The sequence below is a fragment of the Callospermophilus lateralis genome, chromosome 3 (assembly GCF_048772815.1).
Source record: "Callospermophilus lateralis isolate mCalLat2 chromosome 3, mCalLat2.hap1, whole genome shotgun sequence".
In the NCBI taxonomy this organism is placed as follows: domain Eukaryota; kingdom Metazoa; phylum Chordata; class Mammalia; order Rodentia; family Sciuridae; genus Callospermophilus; species Callospermophilus lateralis.
In genome coordinates, this window is record NC_135307.1 from 173,717,090 (window position 1) to 173,735,028 (window position 17,939).

The following is a 17,939-nucleotide window of genomic DNA, read 5'->3' on the forward strand; positions in this document are numbered from 1 at the left end:
TTTTATTTATTTGTTGTTACGTGGTGCTGAAGATCGAACCCAGGGCCTCCCACCGTGCTAGAGGAGCGCTCTACCACCAAGCTACAACCTCAGCCCCTTCATTTAATTTTTAATGGCTATTCAACCAAGTTTTATAGTTTTAATTCAGGTTAATTTTTTAAATTGTAGCTTTTGTTGCTATTATAAATAAAGTCTTTTTGTTGTTCTTATTATTTTCTAATTGATGATGTATAAAAAGAACAGACACTCTCCACTCAAATCCCATCTCCATTTATGGCAGTTTTAGATAGATTTACTCAACATTTCTTGGCCTGTGTTTGTTCCTTTAAAACACGGGAATAACAAAGCCAAGGATGCATTTGGATAATGAAGACGAATCACCAAATAAACCACGACTTTCAGCCAGTTAAGATCAGGGGTAGGACTGGAGAAACAGGCTGAGAAATGCGTTCATGATGAGGAAGGAAGCTGGGGAAAATTTTATGTTGTATTTAGGAAACTGCCTAATGAAATGAAGTGAATTCCCATAAATATTCAAAACAACGCACAAATACAGCAAATAATTTTTAAAAATAAAATTGGAAAATATTTTCTTCTTGAATGCGTTGGGGAAGTCCAGAATGAGGGTCCTTCTGTGATCTTAACAGACTCCCTACTTCTTAGTTGGTACCACCTTTCCTAAGTAGCTAGAGCAGAGCATTCTGGGTTTTGTAGTAGAGGAGTTGTTCCTATGGGCTCACAAGGGCGCTGGAGACTATATTTCCCGGAAGCCTCTCGGGCCGGTTGTTTGCTCGTCCCTCCTCCTGACTTCCGGCGTCGCTGCGTTCTCAAGGGCCAATCGAGAGACTGGGATGGCTCGTTCTTGGAGCTCTGATTGGTGCATTCGACCAGGCTGCCTGAGTTCAAATTTTCAACGGTACTGAATGATCCCCGCGGCGGGCTGGCGGCGCTTGATTATCAGAACCGTGGCGAGGCGAAGCGAGGTGAGCGGTGGGAAGGGAACTGCGAGCGGCTGGGGCGCGGGGCTTCCCTTCTCCCCGACTTTCGAACGTCTGAGAGGTCGCCCCCCCCCCCACACCCTTAGCCCTGTGCGCGCCTCTGGGCCGGCCTCTGAGGCGGTTGCGGGGTTGGGGCGCCGCCTAGGCGGGGGCTTCGGGCCATCCTTCTTTTGGTGACAGGGTTTTGCGGTGAAGGCGGCCTGGGAAACCGGGTGGAGAAGAATTTGCGGGAGGCTGTCGGCCAACCACAACGTTAACGACCACTGTTATTGTTCTTACGGCGCCAACGGGTGGGAAGCGTTTTGCGGACCGAGCCATCTGCGTGCGATTTTTCACTTGATTTTGCACCAGTGAGTTAGGTGCTATTTTTTCACTTTACAGAGACGGAAACCGAGGCCTACGATGTGTGTAAGTTTCGAGAAGGGGGTGAAATAGCGGCTCTGCCCTCAAGAAATGAGGCGTTTGGTGAAGGAAAACAAAGGTGGTCGCACTCCACTACATTTCAGAACGATTGGGCTGGGGCTGGGGCTGGGGCTGGGGCTGGGGCTGGGGCTGGGGCTGGGGCTGGGGCTGGGGCTGGGGCTCTGCGGCTGAGCGCTCGCCTAGGACGTTCGAGGACCTGGGTTCGATCCTCGGCACCACGTAAAAATGAATAAAGGTGTTGTTTCCAACTGCAACTAAAAAAAAAAAAAATAAAATAAAAGATTGTGTAAGATAAAAGGGTGTGCAAACATAATCGAGGGAGAGTGTAATGTCACTTAAATTCGTCTTGTTGGGAACTTAAAGTTATCCATATTTGCTTATCCCTCCTCCTTGGTATCGAGTTACTAGTTTTGCCTTTGTAATTTCCTTTCTTGGAACATTTATAGACGTATAGGAGGGGAAAGGGAACCGGAACCAGATTATAATATTGAAGAATTGACGTAACCTTAATTTTCTATTTCTTTCTCTCTCGTTCCTTTGTACTGGGATTCAGCCCAGGGGCGCTTTATTTCCGAGCTTACACCCCCAGCCCCCCTTTTTTTAAAATTTTTTTTATTTTGAGGCAGGGTCTTTGTGTTACCGAGATTGGCCTTGAATTAGCGATCCTCCTATCTTAACCTCTGTTTCTTGATATATGGTTTCTTTTTCTGATGTGAAAATTTCTAAGTAGTTTAGTAGCAGAGACTCTCCAAACCATTCCTGCTTAGAAGAGGAATTTTACGTTCATCTATTGGTGTACTTCCTGGTTCAGGCTTAGCTTGTTTTGCATCCCATGGCCTTTGAACTGAATTTTTCTCACTCATCAGATGTTAAAAATAAATAGAAGTGCTTTTTTTTCGGGGGGGGGGTGTACATTTGCTGCTGCAATAAGAATATTCTTGTGTGTATTGGCCTCAGTGTATTACACAACATGTCATGTCACCCCCAAATTAAATTTGAGTACCTTTGGTTGATTTGGGTGTCTCAGTATTGTCATTCTTTTTTTTTTTTCTTCCATTTGTAGATGGACACAATACCTTTCTTTTATCTATTTATTTTTATGTGTTGTTGAGGATAGAACCCAGTGCCTCACATACAGAAGGCAAGAGCTCTACGACTGAGCTGCAACTCCATCCCTAAGTTGTCATTCTTGGTTCAAATTTTTTTTGGCTCCCTGCTACTACTTAGCCAATTAATTGAGGGTGTACTATGTGCTTAGATTGGTGTATTCAAGAGCTTTCTGGTATGCTTGGAGACAAATAGATTTAATTCATATTGCCAAGTGACAACAAGACAAGACAGCATCTGAGTGCTCTACTGTTTGTTATTATAAGTGTTCTGGCAGTTTAGAGGCGAGGGAGATCAGTAAGGCTTAAAACAGGTAAGGGTGGCTTTGTGAAGTAGCTGGGATGCAGATTGGCTCATTGAGAGGGAGTTTGGTTAGACAGGGACTAGAGCAGCACTGAGGGACTGGAGCACTACTGGTGCATAGGAGTCACCCACTAAATATCTGTTGAATACAAAGGAAAGATCTGCCTAAATCACTACAAAATTACAGATATGAAAAACTGAATTGTATTCAAATAGGGTTATTGTTTTGTTTGTTTAAACCTTCAAATTAATCACATAAAATGGGATTATTTTGCTCAAAATTATCCTTAAATGTGTACAATCCAAACCTTCATAAAAGTAATTTATCCTACAGTTGCAATTAAACTTGTTCAGGAGAAAGTGTTATCAGGAAAGTTCTTCATTTAGATACTGAAAGAGTTTCAGAGTTCTATGTTGCCTATGTATTTTTTCCTTCAACTTTTTCTGGGCTTCTCTACTCCCTATCTCCCTTTCTACCCACCCCCTCTTTTTTTGACATGCTGGGGAAGAAGAAAGGAATGAATTTAAATGTCCTTTGACAAACTTCATTTTCTTTGCCATGGCTGAAGTTAGGAAAGAGAATTGACCATAGGGCAATTGAACAGCCCAAGCAATTCTATGGAGAAATCTGTATTTAATATAGAGACATACAGATGAGCAGCCTGAAATATTTTGTGAAAAAAGGGATAGATAACTGGGAAGGGATTCTGATATTATTTGTCAAGGAACACTTAGTAAAGTAGAAAGAAATTAAAAGATTAATGAAAAAAGTATAAAATTATAAATAGGAAAGTTTGTTTATATTTTAAGTGAGCCTGATGTTTGAATGGAAGTACACACTACCACCTTTAGGTGTTAGTGTTCCTAAATGGCAGGCTTTGGAAATATTGCTTTAATGTGAGACTATGGAATACAAAGACACCAGAAGACAGCAAATATACACTAAAGTCTAAGGATACTTTTACAGTGATGCAACAACAATCTGTTAAGCAGTTTGGCATGTTAGGAGGTCCTTGATCAGAAGCAGCCTTTTCTGGTGGGGGGCAGGGTACTGGGTATTTAACTGAGGGGCACTCACATTGAGCTACATTCCCTAGCCCTTTTTATTTATTTTTTTATTATTTTTGAGACAGGGTCTCATTCAGTTGCTTAGTGCCACTTTAACTTGCTGAGTCTGGCCTTGAACTTGTGATCCCGCTTGTCTCAGCCTCCAGAGTCACTGGGATTACTGTGTGTTAAGTTATTGCATCTGGCTCATCCCTTGGTTATGATTCGTGTTCTTTAATTTATGGACCCCTACTATTGTTCATTAACCTTTTTTACTACAAAGAATTTGTGTCTTTTTCATCACCTTTCTGCTACTTCCAGGTTTTTAACAAAATATCTTCCTGACTTCAAGATTTCAGGAAAGAGTATATTGCAACTTCTGAGTCAAGCCTGTAGGCAAGTGGATTGACAGACCCATTAAATCACAGGTAAGGTTGTATTTACAGTGAGTTACATTAAAAAAGAAGGGAAACATTAATATATAATGTTTAAATAGGTGCCTTTACAAGGTAACATTTTGAAAGGAAACTTATGTCATATGTAAAAACAAAGAAAAATCACTCATTTTCCTACCTCTTTGATAAAATAAAGCTATCATTTTGATAGATTTCATTTTTTTTCCCGTGCCTATATTTTAAAAATTAGAAAATAATAAAGAAACTAAAAACCTTTGTTGCTTTTTATTTACGTAGTAATTAGGTCATGAATATTTATTTACCCATGCTAAATTTTTCTGTAATCTAATTTTAATGGCTATATGGTGTTCCATTATATGATTCTACTATAGTAATTTACCCACTGAAATTGCTGGTCAAATTATTTTTAATTTTCAGAAATGCCAAAACAAGTGGCTGGAGCTGGGGCTCAGCGGTAGAGCACTCGCCTAGCTAGTGCGAGGCACTGGGTTCAATCCTCAGCACCACATGAAAATAATAAAATAAAGCTATTGTGTCCAACTACAACTAAAACAAACAAACAAACAAAAAAGCCAAAACATGCCTGGCTCAGTGGCACACTCCTATGATCCCAGTGGCTCAGGAGGCTAAGGCAGGAAGATCGCGAATTCAAAGCCAGCCTCAGCAATGGTGAGTTGCAAAGCAACTCTGTGAGACCCTGTCTCTAAATAAAATACAAAATAGGACTGGGGAAATGACTCACTGTTAGTGCCCCTGAGTTTAATCCCTGGTACCAAAAAAAAAAAAAAAAAAAGAAATGCCAAAACAAAATTCAACATAAGAATGCTGGGTTTTGTTTTATTTTCAGTGCTAGGGATTGAGCCCAGAGCTTTGCCCATTGCTAGGCAAGCACTAAGAATGCTATTTTTAAATTTTATTTAGAGACAGGTTCTCATGAGTTGCTTAGCACTTTGCTTTTACTGAGGTGAACTTGTGATCCTTCTGCCTAAGCCTCCTGAGCCCCTGGGATTATAGGTGTGTACTATAGCACCCAACTAAGAATGCTATTTTTAAGATTTTGCTATACCAAATGTATAATCAAGTTATACTCATGATAACACCAAGTTGCCTTATGAGATTATGTTCATTTACATATCTACTAAAACAGTATATATTGATATAGGCATACATATATATATTTTTTAAATAGGTAAGACATTTGCATGGCACAAAAAGCAAAACAATAGAAAAATTATAATTGCAAACTATAATTGAAACTATATTATATATATGTATATAATTGAAAATACATTGAAATTATATTTATGTGATAGCACAGGCCTGTAATCCCAGCTACTCAGGAAGTTGAGGCAGGAGGATAGCAAGTTTGAGGTCAGCCTTAGCAATTGAGTGAGATCCTAATTCAAAAAATAAATGCAAGGGCTAGGGGTATATCTCAGAAAGTACCCCTGGGCTCAATCCCCAGTACTATAATAGGGGGGAAAAAAAAATCTAGACCTATCAGTTTACTTCTCTCTGCTACTCCAGGTTAAATATGTTTGTTAAATTCTTGGATTTTTTTTTTTTTTTTTTTTTTTTGCTTGTGGGTATTTCCTAAACCAGATACCATTTGAAGTATATAAATCTCTACAAAGCTAAGTATAATATTGACATTTGTTGATGCTTGTAACATCCTACAGCCTCCCTCAGTCAACCCTTATTAACTCTTGAAACTTCTTACTGTTGAATTATTACAATACTTTGGAATGCTACAAAGATTTCCTTTGGTATCTGCAAAGATCGGTGTCATTATTTGACCTAAATGAAACAGCATCATTGATTTTTGTATAGGTCCTACAGCTCAGGAGTGGTTTGAGATTTATTGAGTTCTATGCATAAATTAATGCAGTACTGAGTTTCTAATCTTTAAAATGGATAATATGAATTTCACAAGTTTGAAAGAGAAATGATATAAAAATATATTTGCTTTAGGTTTTTGGACAGTGATGAATTAGAACAAGTGTCCATGTGTCCTGTTCTGACTTCTGAGTGTTTGGACAGTGAGGGATTGTCATTGGATTTTAAATTGACCCAATTTTGGAAGCTTCATAGATCTGTTTCTGTAAACAGATCCGATTTCAACATAGAAGTTAGCAAACATAAATGTGGAAAACCAGAGTCCATTAAACTTTCTTCAGACTTAGTTTGTGACTTTGAATAGCAGTTAAAATTGCACGCTGGATTATCTTGTAATTTACTGACGCTTGTTAATTCTTTATGTAAAGGAAAAAAATGTAGGTGTTTTCTCTTGTTAAAATGAATGTAACTCAGCTCTCTTTTGCTTGCAGTAATGTAACAGGATCTCTTATCCCTTGTGAAAGTAGGAGAGGGTGTTCCTGGGGAAATGGCACTGCCTGGATGGGACTATCTTAACTAACTATACTTCTAACAAAGTCTTGGCTTAACTGTGTTTATTCTGTTACATTACCAATTGCTTACCTCATGCTTTTCCCTCTAATAGAAATAGGCAAGACACATCTCACAAACTGGATAGTTTGGGAGCATCTGTCATACCAAAAGTCTTTGTTTTGCTAGGAGCTGCTAGTCCACTATTTCAGCCCTGCTTAGAATGTACCCTCTGCAGCTTTCCCCCACCCCCTCTGGTCCTGCACTTTTTGATTTATAGACCTTGTCAAGTCTAGTTATTTTTGGTTTGAGAGTGAAGAGAGGCAGGAGGCAATGGGAGGTTAATTTCAGATGAATATGGAAATAGGTTACAATTGCTTCTTCTGCAGTCTTCCTCATATGTATTTGTCCCTATTTGTTTCTCCTTTCCATTTCTTCTCCCAGAAAAAGTCAAACATTTATTTATTTATTTTCACAGCACTGGGGATTGAATCCAGGAGTATTGTTTCACTGAGCTACCTCCTCAACCTCCTCACCTTTTTAAAAATTTTTAAATTTTGAGGCAGGGTCTTGTTAAGTTGCATGAGTTGGCCATGGACTTGAGATCCTTTTGCCTTAGCCTCCTTTATAGCTGGGATTACCTTGGCCATTAACTTGAGATCCTCCTGCCTCATCCTTGTTTATAGCTGTGTACTACCTTGCTTGGCTCAACATTCATTTTTAATCTGTAGAACTCTGCAGGTCCCTTTGTCCTTTAGGTATCACTTCCATCAGGAAGCCTTCACTGACCCTCCTTCACCTTGTTCTCTGTACTTCCTGAGTGTGCTCTATTTATGCCCTGTTATTGCAAGGATCATCCAGTATCCTGTTTGTCTTTATTTCTCATTTGGCTGTGAGTTCCTTAAAGTCCCTTTTTTGGAAAGAAAAAGTGAACTGTATGATATGATGGATTGGCATTTAGTAGGCAGTTTTTAAAAGAACTTAACTAGATCATAACATGTGGGATAGGGCTTTTTTCCTCAGGTGAATTGCAGGATTATTCATCATTAATAACTATTTCTCCACTCAGAATATTTCTAGTTTTGCAGGAGTCTTAGCTGTGGCAGATTCAGATAATTTTGAAATATGAAGCTAATTCTCTTCTCTTTCTTGGCAGCTTGGCTTGTTTGGGGGAATGTGGTTGACGCATGTCTCTCTCTCTCTTTTTTTTTTCCCAGTGGGACCTGTTGACAGAAATTCAATCTTGATTAAGGGGTGCAGGAAGGCATCCAGTTCCCACCATGCTTTTGGCTCATTTAAATGGTTGTCTTTAGCTCTAACTAGTTCCATTTTCTGCTAGATCTTAAGGACTTTAATATTTGAAGTTTTTAACCTTCTAATATTTACTATTTATGGGAGAGGTAGTGTGGTGAAACTGGCATGACCCAGCAGTTACTGCTGGTTTTCTTTATGTATTTGTGCTGTTTGTTGTCATTGAAGAGAATCAGGGTTCTTAATTCATGTTTGTTTATTCCTATTTTTCAGGGAGTAGGGATTGTCTTATTCATTGGTTACACAAGACCAAAAGATAGTTTAAACAAAGTGTTTTTGTTTTTGTTTTTTTTGGTACTGGGGATTGAAGCCAGGGGCACTTTACTGCTGAGCTATATCCCCAGTCCTTTTGATTTTTTTATTTTGAGGCAGGGTCTTGCTGAGTTGCTGAGGTTGGCCTTGAACTTGCAATCTTCCGCCTCAGTATTCCTGGTCACTTACATGTGTGTGCAATTGCACCCAGCTAAAAGCTTTTTTTTTTTTTTTTTTAATACTTTTTAAAAAATATTTATTTTTTAGTTGTACACTATACCTTTATTTTGTTAATTTGGTTTTATGTGGTGCTGAGGATCGAACCCAGGGCCTCACACGTGCTAGTGAGCGCTCTACTGCTGAGCCACAACTCCAGCCCTAAAAGCAGCTTTTTAAAGAAGAGGTCGTGTTAAGAAAATAATATTTTGGTTTTAAAATTTCACCTAACTGAAGATTCAGTATACTTGGGTTTGTATCTCTCGCCCTTTATCCCCCACTAATAAAGTGCAGTCCTAGACCTCAGAGGAGAACCTTTGTGATGCTTGAAAAACCTGCTTAAATGGTTTCCCTCTCTTATTAGGGATTGAACTCAGGGGCACTCGACCTCTGAACCACATCCCAAGCCCTGTTTTGTATTTTATTTAGAGACAGGGTCTTACTGAGTTGTTTAGTGGCTCACTTTTGCTGAGGCTGGCTTCGAATTTGCGATCCTCCTGCCTTAACCTCCTGAGCCACTGGGATTACAGGCGTGTGCCATTGTGCCCAGCTGCATAGTCTCTTTTTCTCTACAATGTCTACTCAGAGGTTCTCCCCTCTATGCCATACTGGAGATCAAACTCAAGGGCAAGCTTTATGCCTCTGAGTTATACCTTTATCTCTTTTTATTTTTTATTTTGAGCTAGGACCTTACTAAGTTGCCTAGCTGATCCTCCTGCCTCAGTCTCCTGAGTAGCTGGAATTATAGGTGAACACCACTGTGCCTGGCTAACTTACATCTTATATAGAGCAAAAACTATATGCAAAAGTACACACTTAGAATAAAGAGAAATTAAAGGATAATGTTTTGTCTGTGGGAAGATTTCAGCTCAGAATTTTCCTAGTATATTTAGAAAAGAATTTGCAATTTACCAAAGTTTTCCTTATGAATAATTTGTTGGGGATATTTAGTTTTTTTATGTAGCAGAATTTATTTGCCTTTGTTTTTGGTTTTTTTGGTACCAGAGATTGAACCCAGAGGTGCTTAACCACTGAGCCATGTTTCTAGACCTTTTTGAGATAGGGTTTCACTACGTTGCTGAGACTGGCTCTGAACTTTGCCATCATCTTGCCTCAGTGTATCACCATGCCCAGCTTGTTTGTTGGTTTTTTGCAGCACTAGATATCAAACCCAGGGCCTTATGCATGCTAGGCAGGGGCTCTACCACTGAGCTACATCCCTACCCCTTGTTTTTCTCTAATGGTTTAGTGTGATTTGGTTGTCTATCTTCTTCTGAAGGGATGATTATAGGAAAACCCTGTGCATGAAAGAGACTCCAGATTTTAGAATTTTTTAGATCTCATCTTTTTTTTTTTTTTGGTACTAGAGATTGAACCCCAGTATCCTTTTCTTTTTTTCTTTTTTTTTTTGAGATAGGCTTCATTAAATTGCTGAGGGAATTACTAATTGCTGAGGCTGGCCTTGAATTTGTAATCCTCTTGCATCAGCCTCCCATGTTGCTGGGATTACAGGTGTGCAGCACCGCACCCAGCTTAAATATCTATTTTTTTTTAAAATTTATTTATTTTTTAGTCTTTTCAGCAGACACAACATCTTTGTATGTGGTGCTGAGGATCGAACCCGGGCTGCACGCATGCCAGGCGAGCGCGCTACCACTAGAGCCACATCCCCAGCCCTTAAATATCTATTTTTAAATAAATTTGAGAGGCAGTGGATAAGAATAGAACCTTAATCCTATTGGGGTTCAAACCTTGGCTCTGCTACTTCTTAGTTCTGTGACTGAATAAGTAGAAAATCTCTGGGTCTCAATTTCCTCACCTTTTGTGGTAATGTTCAAAATGGAAGATACTAATAGTACCTACTTTGTAGAATTTTTGTGAGGATTTAGTTAGTTAATAAGTATAAAACACTGTTAATAGTGTCCAATGCCTTCTGGACTGCAAATGTAGATTTAAGGGTAAATAAATACTACTTAACTTTTTTTAAACTGAAAATTATACGTTTATTTATTTGTTGTGGTGCTAGGGATTGAACCCAGGGCCTTGTGCATGGGAGGAAAGCACTCTCCCAACTGAGCTGTATCCCCAGCCCTAAAAATGATGCATTTACATGATAACAAAACATATTCAAAGAGCATGAATAAGCATATTGAATATTTGACTACATGAATGAAACATATTCAAAGAAACTTTTCATATAGTGAAATTTTTTCCCAAATTCATATATCCCAGCTCCCTTCACAGACCCAACTACCATTAACATTGTCTTCTTCCACATATAAATATATTATATGATTATAGATTGCCTTTTTCCTCTTTAAAACAATGGGGATGCACTCTTTTTAAATATTTTTTTAGTTATAGATGGATACAATATTTTTATGTGATGCTGAGGATCAAACCCAGTGCCTCACATGTATGAGGCAGGCTGAGCTACAACCCCAACCCTCAGGGCACACTCTTTTTCACTTATATTTCTCAATTGTTCTTAGAACTATTCTATACATATTGCCACATCTGCAGTTACCTAATATTAAAGTTATTTAATACTTCATAATATAGTTGTGTCATAATTTGTTCTACCAATCTCCTATTGGTGGGATTTGGTATTTTTTTTTTTTTTAACTTTTTGAACAATGCTATATTAACTTTCTTATACATGCATAAGTATTTATAAGATAAATTTCTGTATTTGGCAAGACCTATCAAGAAAAAACATGGAAACTGCCCTCTAAAGAAGCTAACTGAATAGCTTCATAATTTTAAAAGAAAAGAGAGAATAAAAGGATGCGAGGGGTTAAACTTGAACATTTTTCCAGGTGTTTTACAGCAGCATGCTTTGGTGGAATCATGAATTTTAGAAGGCTAAGTGGGATTGCTCTTGTTACATTCCTGCTTCTTCCCTCCCCCAGCTTTAGTTGTGTTCATTACATTCCTGCCTGGGAAGTGTTCCCAGTGACCTCAATAGGCATTAAGATCATGGGAATCCAAGATTTTCCCATGTCTTGCAAGTTCAAGGGTAGCATGGTCAACTTAGTGAGATCCTGTCTCAAAATAAAAAATAAAAAGGGCTGAGGGTGTAGCTCAGCAGAAGAGTAGCCCTAGATTCAACCTCCAGTACTGCCACCACACATACACACACACAAACTTTCAGAAACAAGGAGGCCTCTCTAGTATTTTCTACATTTACATGCCAGTCATTATCTCCCTGTCCACCTACTTCCCATAAATAAATGAGACGATATTTCAAATCCTATGAAATATACTATTCTCAGATATTATAGGTCAGATGGCACTGATAATATCTCACTAAGTTGACCATGCTACCCTTGAACTTGCAATCCTTCTGCCTCAACCTCCCAATTTGCTGGGATTATAGGTGTGCACCACAATGCCTGAACATTTTTTGAATGTATTTTTAAGGAAAGAAAACCTGTATTTGGCAAAACTGCATCTAGCTTTTACTGTGTATAAAGTACTGTGTTAAGCTACTTAACAAATGGATGAGATATAAATAAATAAAATCTGTTCCTGTGTTTAGGAACCTTCAGTCTATTAGGAGAGACATTTGCATGGTTAACTAATATAAAATTGAATGGTATGCGCAGGGTATTGTGGTGTACACCTGTAATCCCAGTGACTCAGGAGGCTGAGGCAGGAGGACCACAAGTTTGAGGCCAACCTCAGCAATTTAGCCAGACCCTTAGCAATTTAGCAAGACATTGTCTCAAAATTTAAAAGGGATGAAAATATAGCTCAGTAGTAAAGAACCCTTGGGTTCAATCCCCAGTAACTAAAGAAATAAATGTGTTAAAAAAAATTGAGTGTTGTGTATTATATCAGAGATATAAACAAAGCTTGAATTTTGGAAAGATGTCAGAGATTTGAATTTGTCTTTGGTAAGATTTTTTTTGGTAGATATAAAAGTTAAGGTTGAGGGAAAATAATAAAATAATAAATATATAAAACACCTGGTGCCGCAGTTTGGCTGGGATCAAATCACAAGCCACTCAAGCAGGAACAAACTTTATTTCCGAACTCCTGCAAACCACCCTCACGGCCTTCTCCCGGGACACACCAACACCAACTGGAAATCCCTCCTCTGGCACTTCCCCAACCAACGCAAACTCTCCAGGAATCCCCAAAGTAGGGAGAACTCCAAAAGTAGCTGGCACCTGAGGCGGACAGCAGGGGTCTAATATACAATTGAATACACAGCTTAACATAACCATCATCATCTCAATGGCTCACCTCTCAACCACTGGCAAAAATGCCATGCCATTTGGACATGCTGTGGCTCTCAGCAACCTGGCATAGCCAGGCACAGTGGTATACAACTATAATCCCAGTGACTTGGGAGGCTGAGGCAGGAAGATTGTAAGTTCAAGGCCAGACTCAGCAACTTAGTGAGACCTCAGCAACCAAAATAGAAATAAAAAGGGTTAGGGGATATAGCTCAGTGGCAAAGTGCCCCTGGATTCAATCCTTAATTAAAAACAACAACAACAACAAAAAAAAACAAAAAACAAAAAAAAGAGTGTGTTCAAGTTACTAAAGAAAAAACCGGAACAACTAATTTTTAGGTTGATTTGACAAAGTAATGCATATTGTCCAGATGATTTTCTGGATTGCAAAATTCAGTAGTAAAACCAAAGTAGTTGTTGGAGAATCAGTGCCTTAGATTAATGTGCAATCAAAAAAATTTTTTTTTGGGGGGGGGTAACAGGGATTGAATTCTGGGGCACTCAAATACTGAGTCACATCCCCAGCCCTATTTTGTATTTTATTTAGAGGCAGGGTCTCACACTTGCTTTGTGCCTCGCCATTGCTGAAGCTGACTTCGAACTCTCGATCCTCCTGAATCATCCTCCCAAGGTGCTGGGATTACAGGCATGTGCCACTGCTTCTGGCTGCAACCAAATTTCTGAATCATTTCTTTCCTCAGAAAGTGACCTGTTGAGAAAAGTGATACAAATACTGAAAAAACCTGCTCTTCTGCATTAAGGGTGGACAATGTCACAAGTTACAACAACTTATTCTTTTGATGCTCCTTCGGACTTCATTAATTTTACATCTTTGGATGATGAGGAAGATTCCGAAAACATAGATTCATGGTTTGGTAAGTGCTTTCTCTGGCCATTTTACAATTAGTGGCTTGATTTTCTCTGAGTACCTTCCAAACATAGAGTTATTTATCTGGGCAGTGGTGCACATCTGTAATCCCAGCTACTCAGGAGGCTGAGGCAGGATGATTGCAAGTTTGAGGACAGCCTGGCTGGGCAATTTAGCAAGACTTTGCCTCAAAATAATATCCAGCCAGGCATGGTGGCACACACCTGTAATCCCAATGACTAGGGAGGCTAGTCATTGCAAGAATTGCTAGAATTGCAAGTTTGAGGCCAGCCTTAGCAATTTAGCAAGCCCTTAAGCAATTTAGCCAGATCCTATCTCAAGAAAAGAGGCTGGGAATGTTTTTCAGTGGTAGAGAGCTCCCCTGGGTTCAGTCCTTAGTACTGCAAAAGGTAAAACAAAACAAAATGAAAAAACAAAGAGGAATTAGAAGACAATTTTAATATACAAACCCCTTTGTGCACCAAGATACTTTGTCATCCCTGACTTGATAGAAATATATTTGACTTTTGACCTACATGGGTTTGAACTGTATGGGTCCAGTCATACATGGTTTTTTTTTTTTTTTTTTTTTTTTTTTTTTTTTTTAAGATTCGTGATAATTTTAAAAAACTTGACAATTGCAGAGCTTAGAAGTTTCAGAAAGTTCAGTATGCCATGAATGCACAAATTTTATTTTGGCATGGGAGGATGAACTGAAAGGCATCCTACCATTGAGCTACATCCCAAGCCCTTTTTTATTTTGAGATGGGGTCTTACTAAGTTGCTGAAGCTGCCCTTGAGCTTGAGGTCCTCCTGCCCAAGCTTTCTGAATTGTTGGGATTACAAGCATGTGTCACTGCTTTTCTAAGGAGCTATTCACACTTGCAGATTCTGCAATTTTGCTTTTGTTCATTGTACATTGTTCAGTGTTGCCACTTGTTTAGTGATAGTTTTCAGAGTTTCTGATATAATGTGTATTCATTTCCTTTTTCTTTTTCCCTTCTTCTGGAGATTGAACTCAGTGGTAGCCCATTTGCCCAGTGGTAGTCCTACTCTTTCAGTCCTCCTCTTCCTTGTGCATGCCTAAAATTTGTTTAAACAATATTTTATTTTGTCATTTAGTACCATAAAATGTGTACAAATCAATTATGTAAAGTTAAAATGTATCAAAACTTAACATACACAGACTCTTATGAACTTTGTATGGTGCCATATGCTGAGAGAAATGTAAACAAATGTAAAGATGTGACATTAAATTATAACTGCAGGGGGCTGGGGCTATAGCTCAGTTGTAGAGCGCTTGCCTAGCATGTGTGAGTAAGGCACTGGGTTTGATCCTTAGCACCACATAAAAATAAACAAAAGCATTCTGTCCATCTATAACTACCAAAAATCATAATTGCATAAAATTAACTGTAGTAATACTGCATTATTGTTACAATTTTGTAATTACCCTCATTGCAGGGAACCTAAAATTCTCTGCAAATTTTTTTTAATATTGTTTTAATGGTAGATGGGCATAATTGTAGATGGGCATAATTTTATTTATTTATTTTATGTGTGGTGTTGGAGTTCAAACCAGTGCCTCACGCATGTGAGGCAAGCACTCTACCACTGAGCTACAACCCTAGCCCTCTCTACAGATTTTTGACTGTGAGAGTGTGCACCCCTAATTATCAAATTGTTTAATGGTTAGGCTGTAATTAAAATGCCCAATATTTGGGGAATGGACTGTAAGTACAAATTAATGTTATTTTGTTGTTTTTTTTTTTTAAACTTTTTTTTTTTTTTAAAGAGAGAGGGAGAGAGGGAGAGAATTTTAATATTTATTTTTTAGTTATCGGCGGACACAACATCTTTGTTTGTATGTGGTGCTGAGGATCGAACCCGGGCCGCACGCATGCCAGGCCAGCGCACTACCGCTTGAGCCACATCCCCAGCCCCCCAATTCATTTTTTTTTTTTTTTTTAAAGAGAGAGTGAGAGAGGGGGAGAGAGAGAGAGAGAATTTTAATATTTATTTTTCAGTCATCGGCGGACACAACATCTTTGTTTTGTATGTGGTGCTGAGGTTCGAACCCGGGCCGCACGCATGCCAGGCAAGCACGCTACCGCTTGAGCCACATCCCCAGCCCATCCCAATTCATTTTTAAGTGGAAAGATTTTGCTCCTAAAGACCCAGTCCTCAATAACAGAATTGGTTCTGTGATGTGGCATATAGCCAGGCCACAATATGTTTATTTTTTTTAATAGTCATAGATGGACAACATGCTTTTATTTTTTTAGTTTTTTAAACCCAGTGCCTCACACATGCTAGGCAAGCACTCTGCCATTCAGCCCCAGCCCTGGCCCCATGGTTATGTTTTTACTTAACTTTGGAATAATAATGTGAGATCAGTGGTTGATGAGGCCCCTTCATTTTATTCTTTCTCATGTCGTCATCCTCCTTGAAGGAGAAATCAATATGTGGTAGGGACAAAAATGAATCCTTTGCAGCCATACTTGGCACTTAAGTATAGTGTCCCAATGTGATGGCATCTGCCATTCTCTTGGGAAAGGATTTTAGTGGTATCCATTGGGAATCCTGAGAGGAGTGGTCTGTTGGAAATGGTTTGGGAGGAAGGGGTATATAAGAGAGCTAGCTATCCTAGAGGGGTCTTCCCTGTGTCCTTGCTTCTCTGGAGCCTGGAAGAAATGCCTGGGCTGTCTGAGGATTTCTTTTTTCTTTTTTTTCTTTGTTTGGTGGGCTAGGGATTGAACCCAGGACCTTGTGTTTACTAGGCAAGTACTCTACCAACTGAGCTATATCCCCAGCCCCTGAGGATTTCTTTTTCCAAGATTGTCTTTAAACAAACAAACAAACAAAAGAATGAAAGAAAAAGAAATACTAGTACAACTTGGCAGAAAAAACTTAATCCCACAATCTTTCAGAACTTTCTTATTTTAATATATTACTTTCACTTTTCTTTCAGATAATCATGTCTCTTTATACACTTGCAATCAGAGCATACAGGCACAGAGATGTTATTGCTGGGGATCACTGCATTCCTGCAGCTTTATCAGTGTGGTGTTGGTAGAATAGACTTTTCACTATTTTGCACAGCAGAACCTAAGATAAAACTATCTTAGTTAAGAGAGAAGCTAGCTCTGCTTCACTTGCATGCATTGCACATGCATGTCTCATCTTGTCAGTTGTAGAAGCAGTTCTGACTATACAATATCCCTTGTAAGTCCTACAGTTCCTGGTGGCTACAGTTTACTTTAAGAGGAACATAATGTATTTAGATAGTAGACAAGGCCAGGTCATGTTTGTATGGCCCTGACTGTGTGTCAAGCAAAAGATAAGGAGCTACTTACACTTGCAGATTCCGCACTTTTGCTTTTGTTCATTGTACTGTTCAGTGTTGCCACTTGTTTAGTGATAGTTTTCAGAGTTTCTGATATAATGTGTATTCATTTCCTTTTTCTTTTTCCCTTCTTCTGGAGATTGAACTCAGTGGTAGCCGACTTGCCCAGTGGTTCTCCTAACTCTTCCAGTCCTCTTCCTTTTGATTGCTAGAACTTTGCTTGTTCTTCCTCAACAAATTGGAAAGATATTGGAAGGGGCTTTATTCCCTATTTTAAGTACCTGGTGCAAATTTGTTTTGCTTTTTTTCATTGTTTGAATGATGATGACTTTGCTTTTTTGCAGATGAGAAGGCCAATTTGGAAAACAAGTATCCTGGGAATGGAACAGGAGAGCTTTTTCAGAGCAAAACTTCTATGAAAAAGGCTAATCTTCAGCAAGCTAATGACACACCTTTGAGACCAGGTAATAAAGAACATTTTTAGAAAAAAGTTTTTTGACAGAATGTGGGACAGTGTATTAGGAACCTGAGGACCTGGGAAATTACCTAAATGCTGTATCTCTTGGTTTATTATTGGTGAACCAGGCTAGTTAATTTCTTTTCTTTCTTTCTTTTTCTTTTTCTTTTTTTTTAATATTTATTTTTTAGTTGTAGTTTGACACAATACCTTTATTTCACTGATTTATTATTTATTTATTTATTTATTTTAAAGAGAGAGTGGGGGAGAGAGAGAGAGAGAGAGAGAGAGAGAATTTTTTTTTTTTTTAAATATTTATTCTTAAGTTTTAGGTGGACACAATATCTTTATTTTACATTTATGTGGTGCTGAGGATCGAACCGAGTGCCTCACACACAACAGATAAGCACTCTACCACTGAGCCACAACCCCAGTCCCGAGAATTTTTTAATATTTATTTTTTAGTTCTCGGCGGACACAACATCTTTGTTTGTATATGGTGCTGAGGATTGAACCCAGGCCGCACGCACACCAGGCGAGCATGCTGCCGCATGAGCCACATCCCC

The 17,939-nt window shown here is 38.8% G+C and overlaps 1 protein-coding gene across 6 annotated transcripts in view; it reads left to right on the forward strand.

Moving 5' to 3' along the window:
* Positions 1-907: 907 nt before the first annotated feature.
* Tpx2 (TPX2 microtubule nucleation factor) overlaps positions 908-17,939 on the forward strand; it is a 46,654-nt gene continuing 29,622 nt past the window's right edge. For 3 of the 6 annotated variants that reach the window (XM_076851671.1, XM_076851677.1, XM_076851675.1), the window contains exons 1-4: positions 908-983; positions 4,200-4,306; positions 13,404-13,577; positions 17,261-17,380. In XM_076851671.1, coding sequence (XP_076707786.1) covers positions 13,472-13,577; positions 17,261-17,380 — 226 coding nt within the window. In that variant the 5' untranslated portion in view covers positions 908-983; positions 4,200-4,306; positions 13,404-13,471. Of the gene's footprint in view, positions 984-1,181; positions 1,407-4,199; positions 4,307-13,403; positions 13,578-17,260; positions 17,381-17,939 lie in introns of those variants that run through there. The other 3 variants (XM_076851674.1, XM_076851672.1, XM_076851673.1) reach the window with 3 other exon arrangements.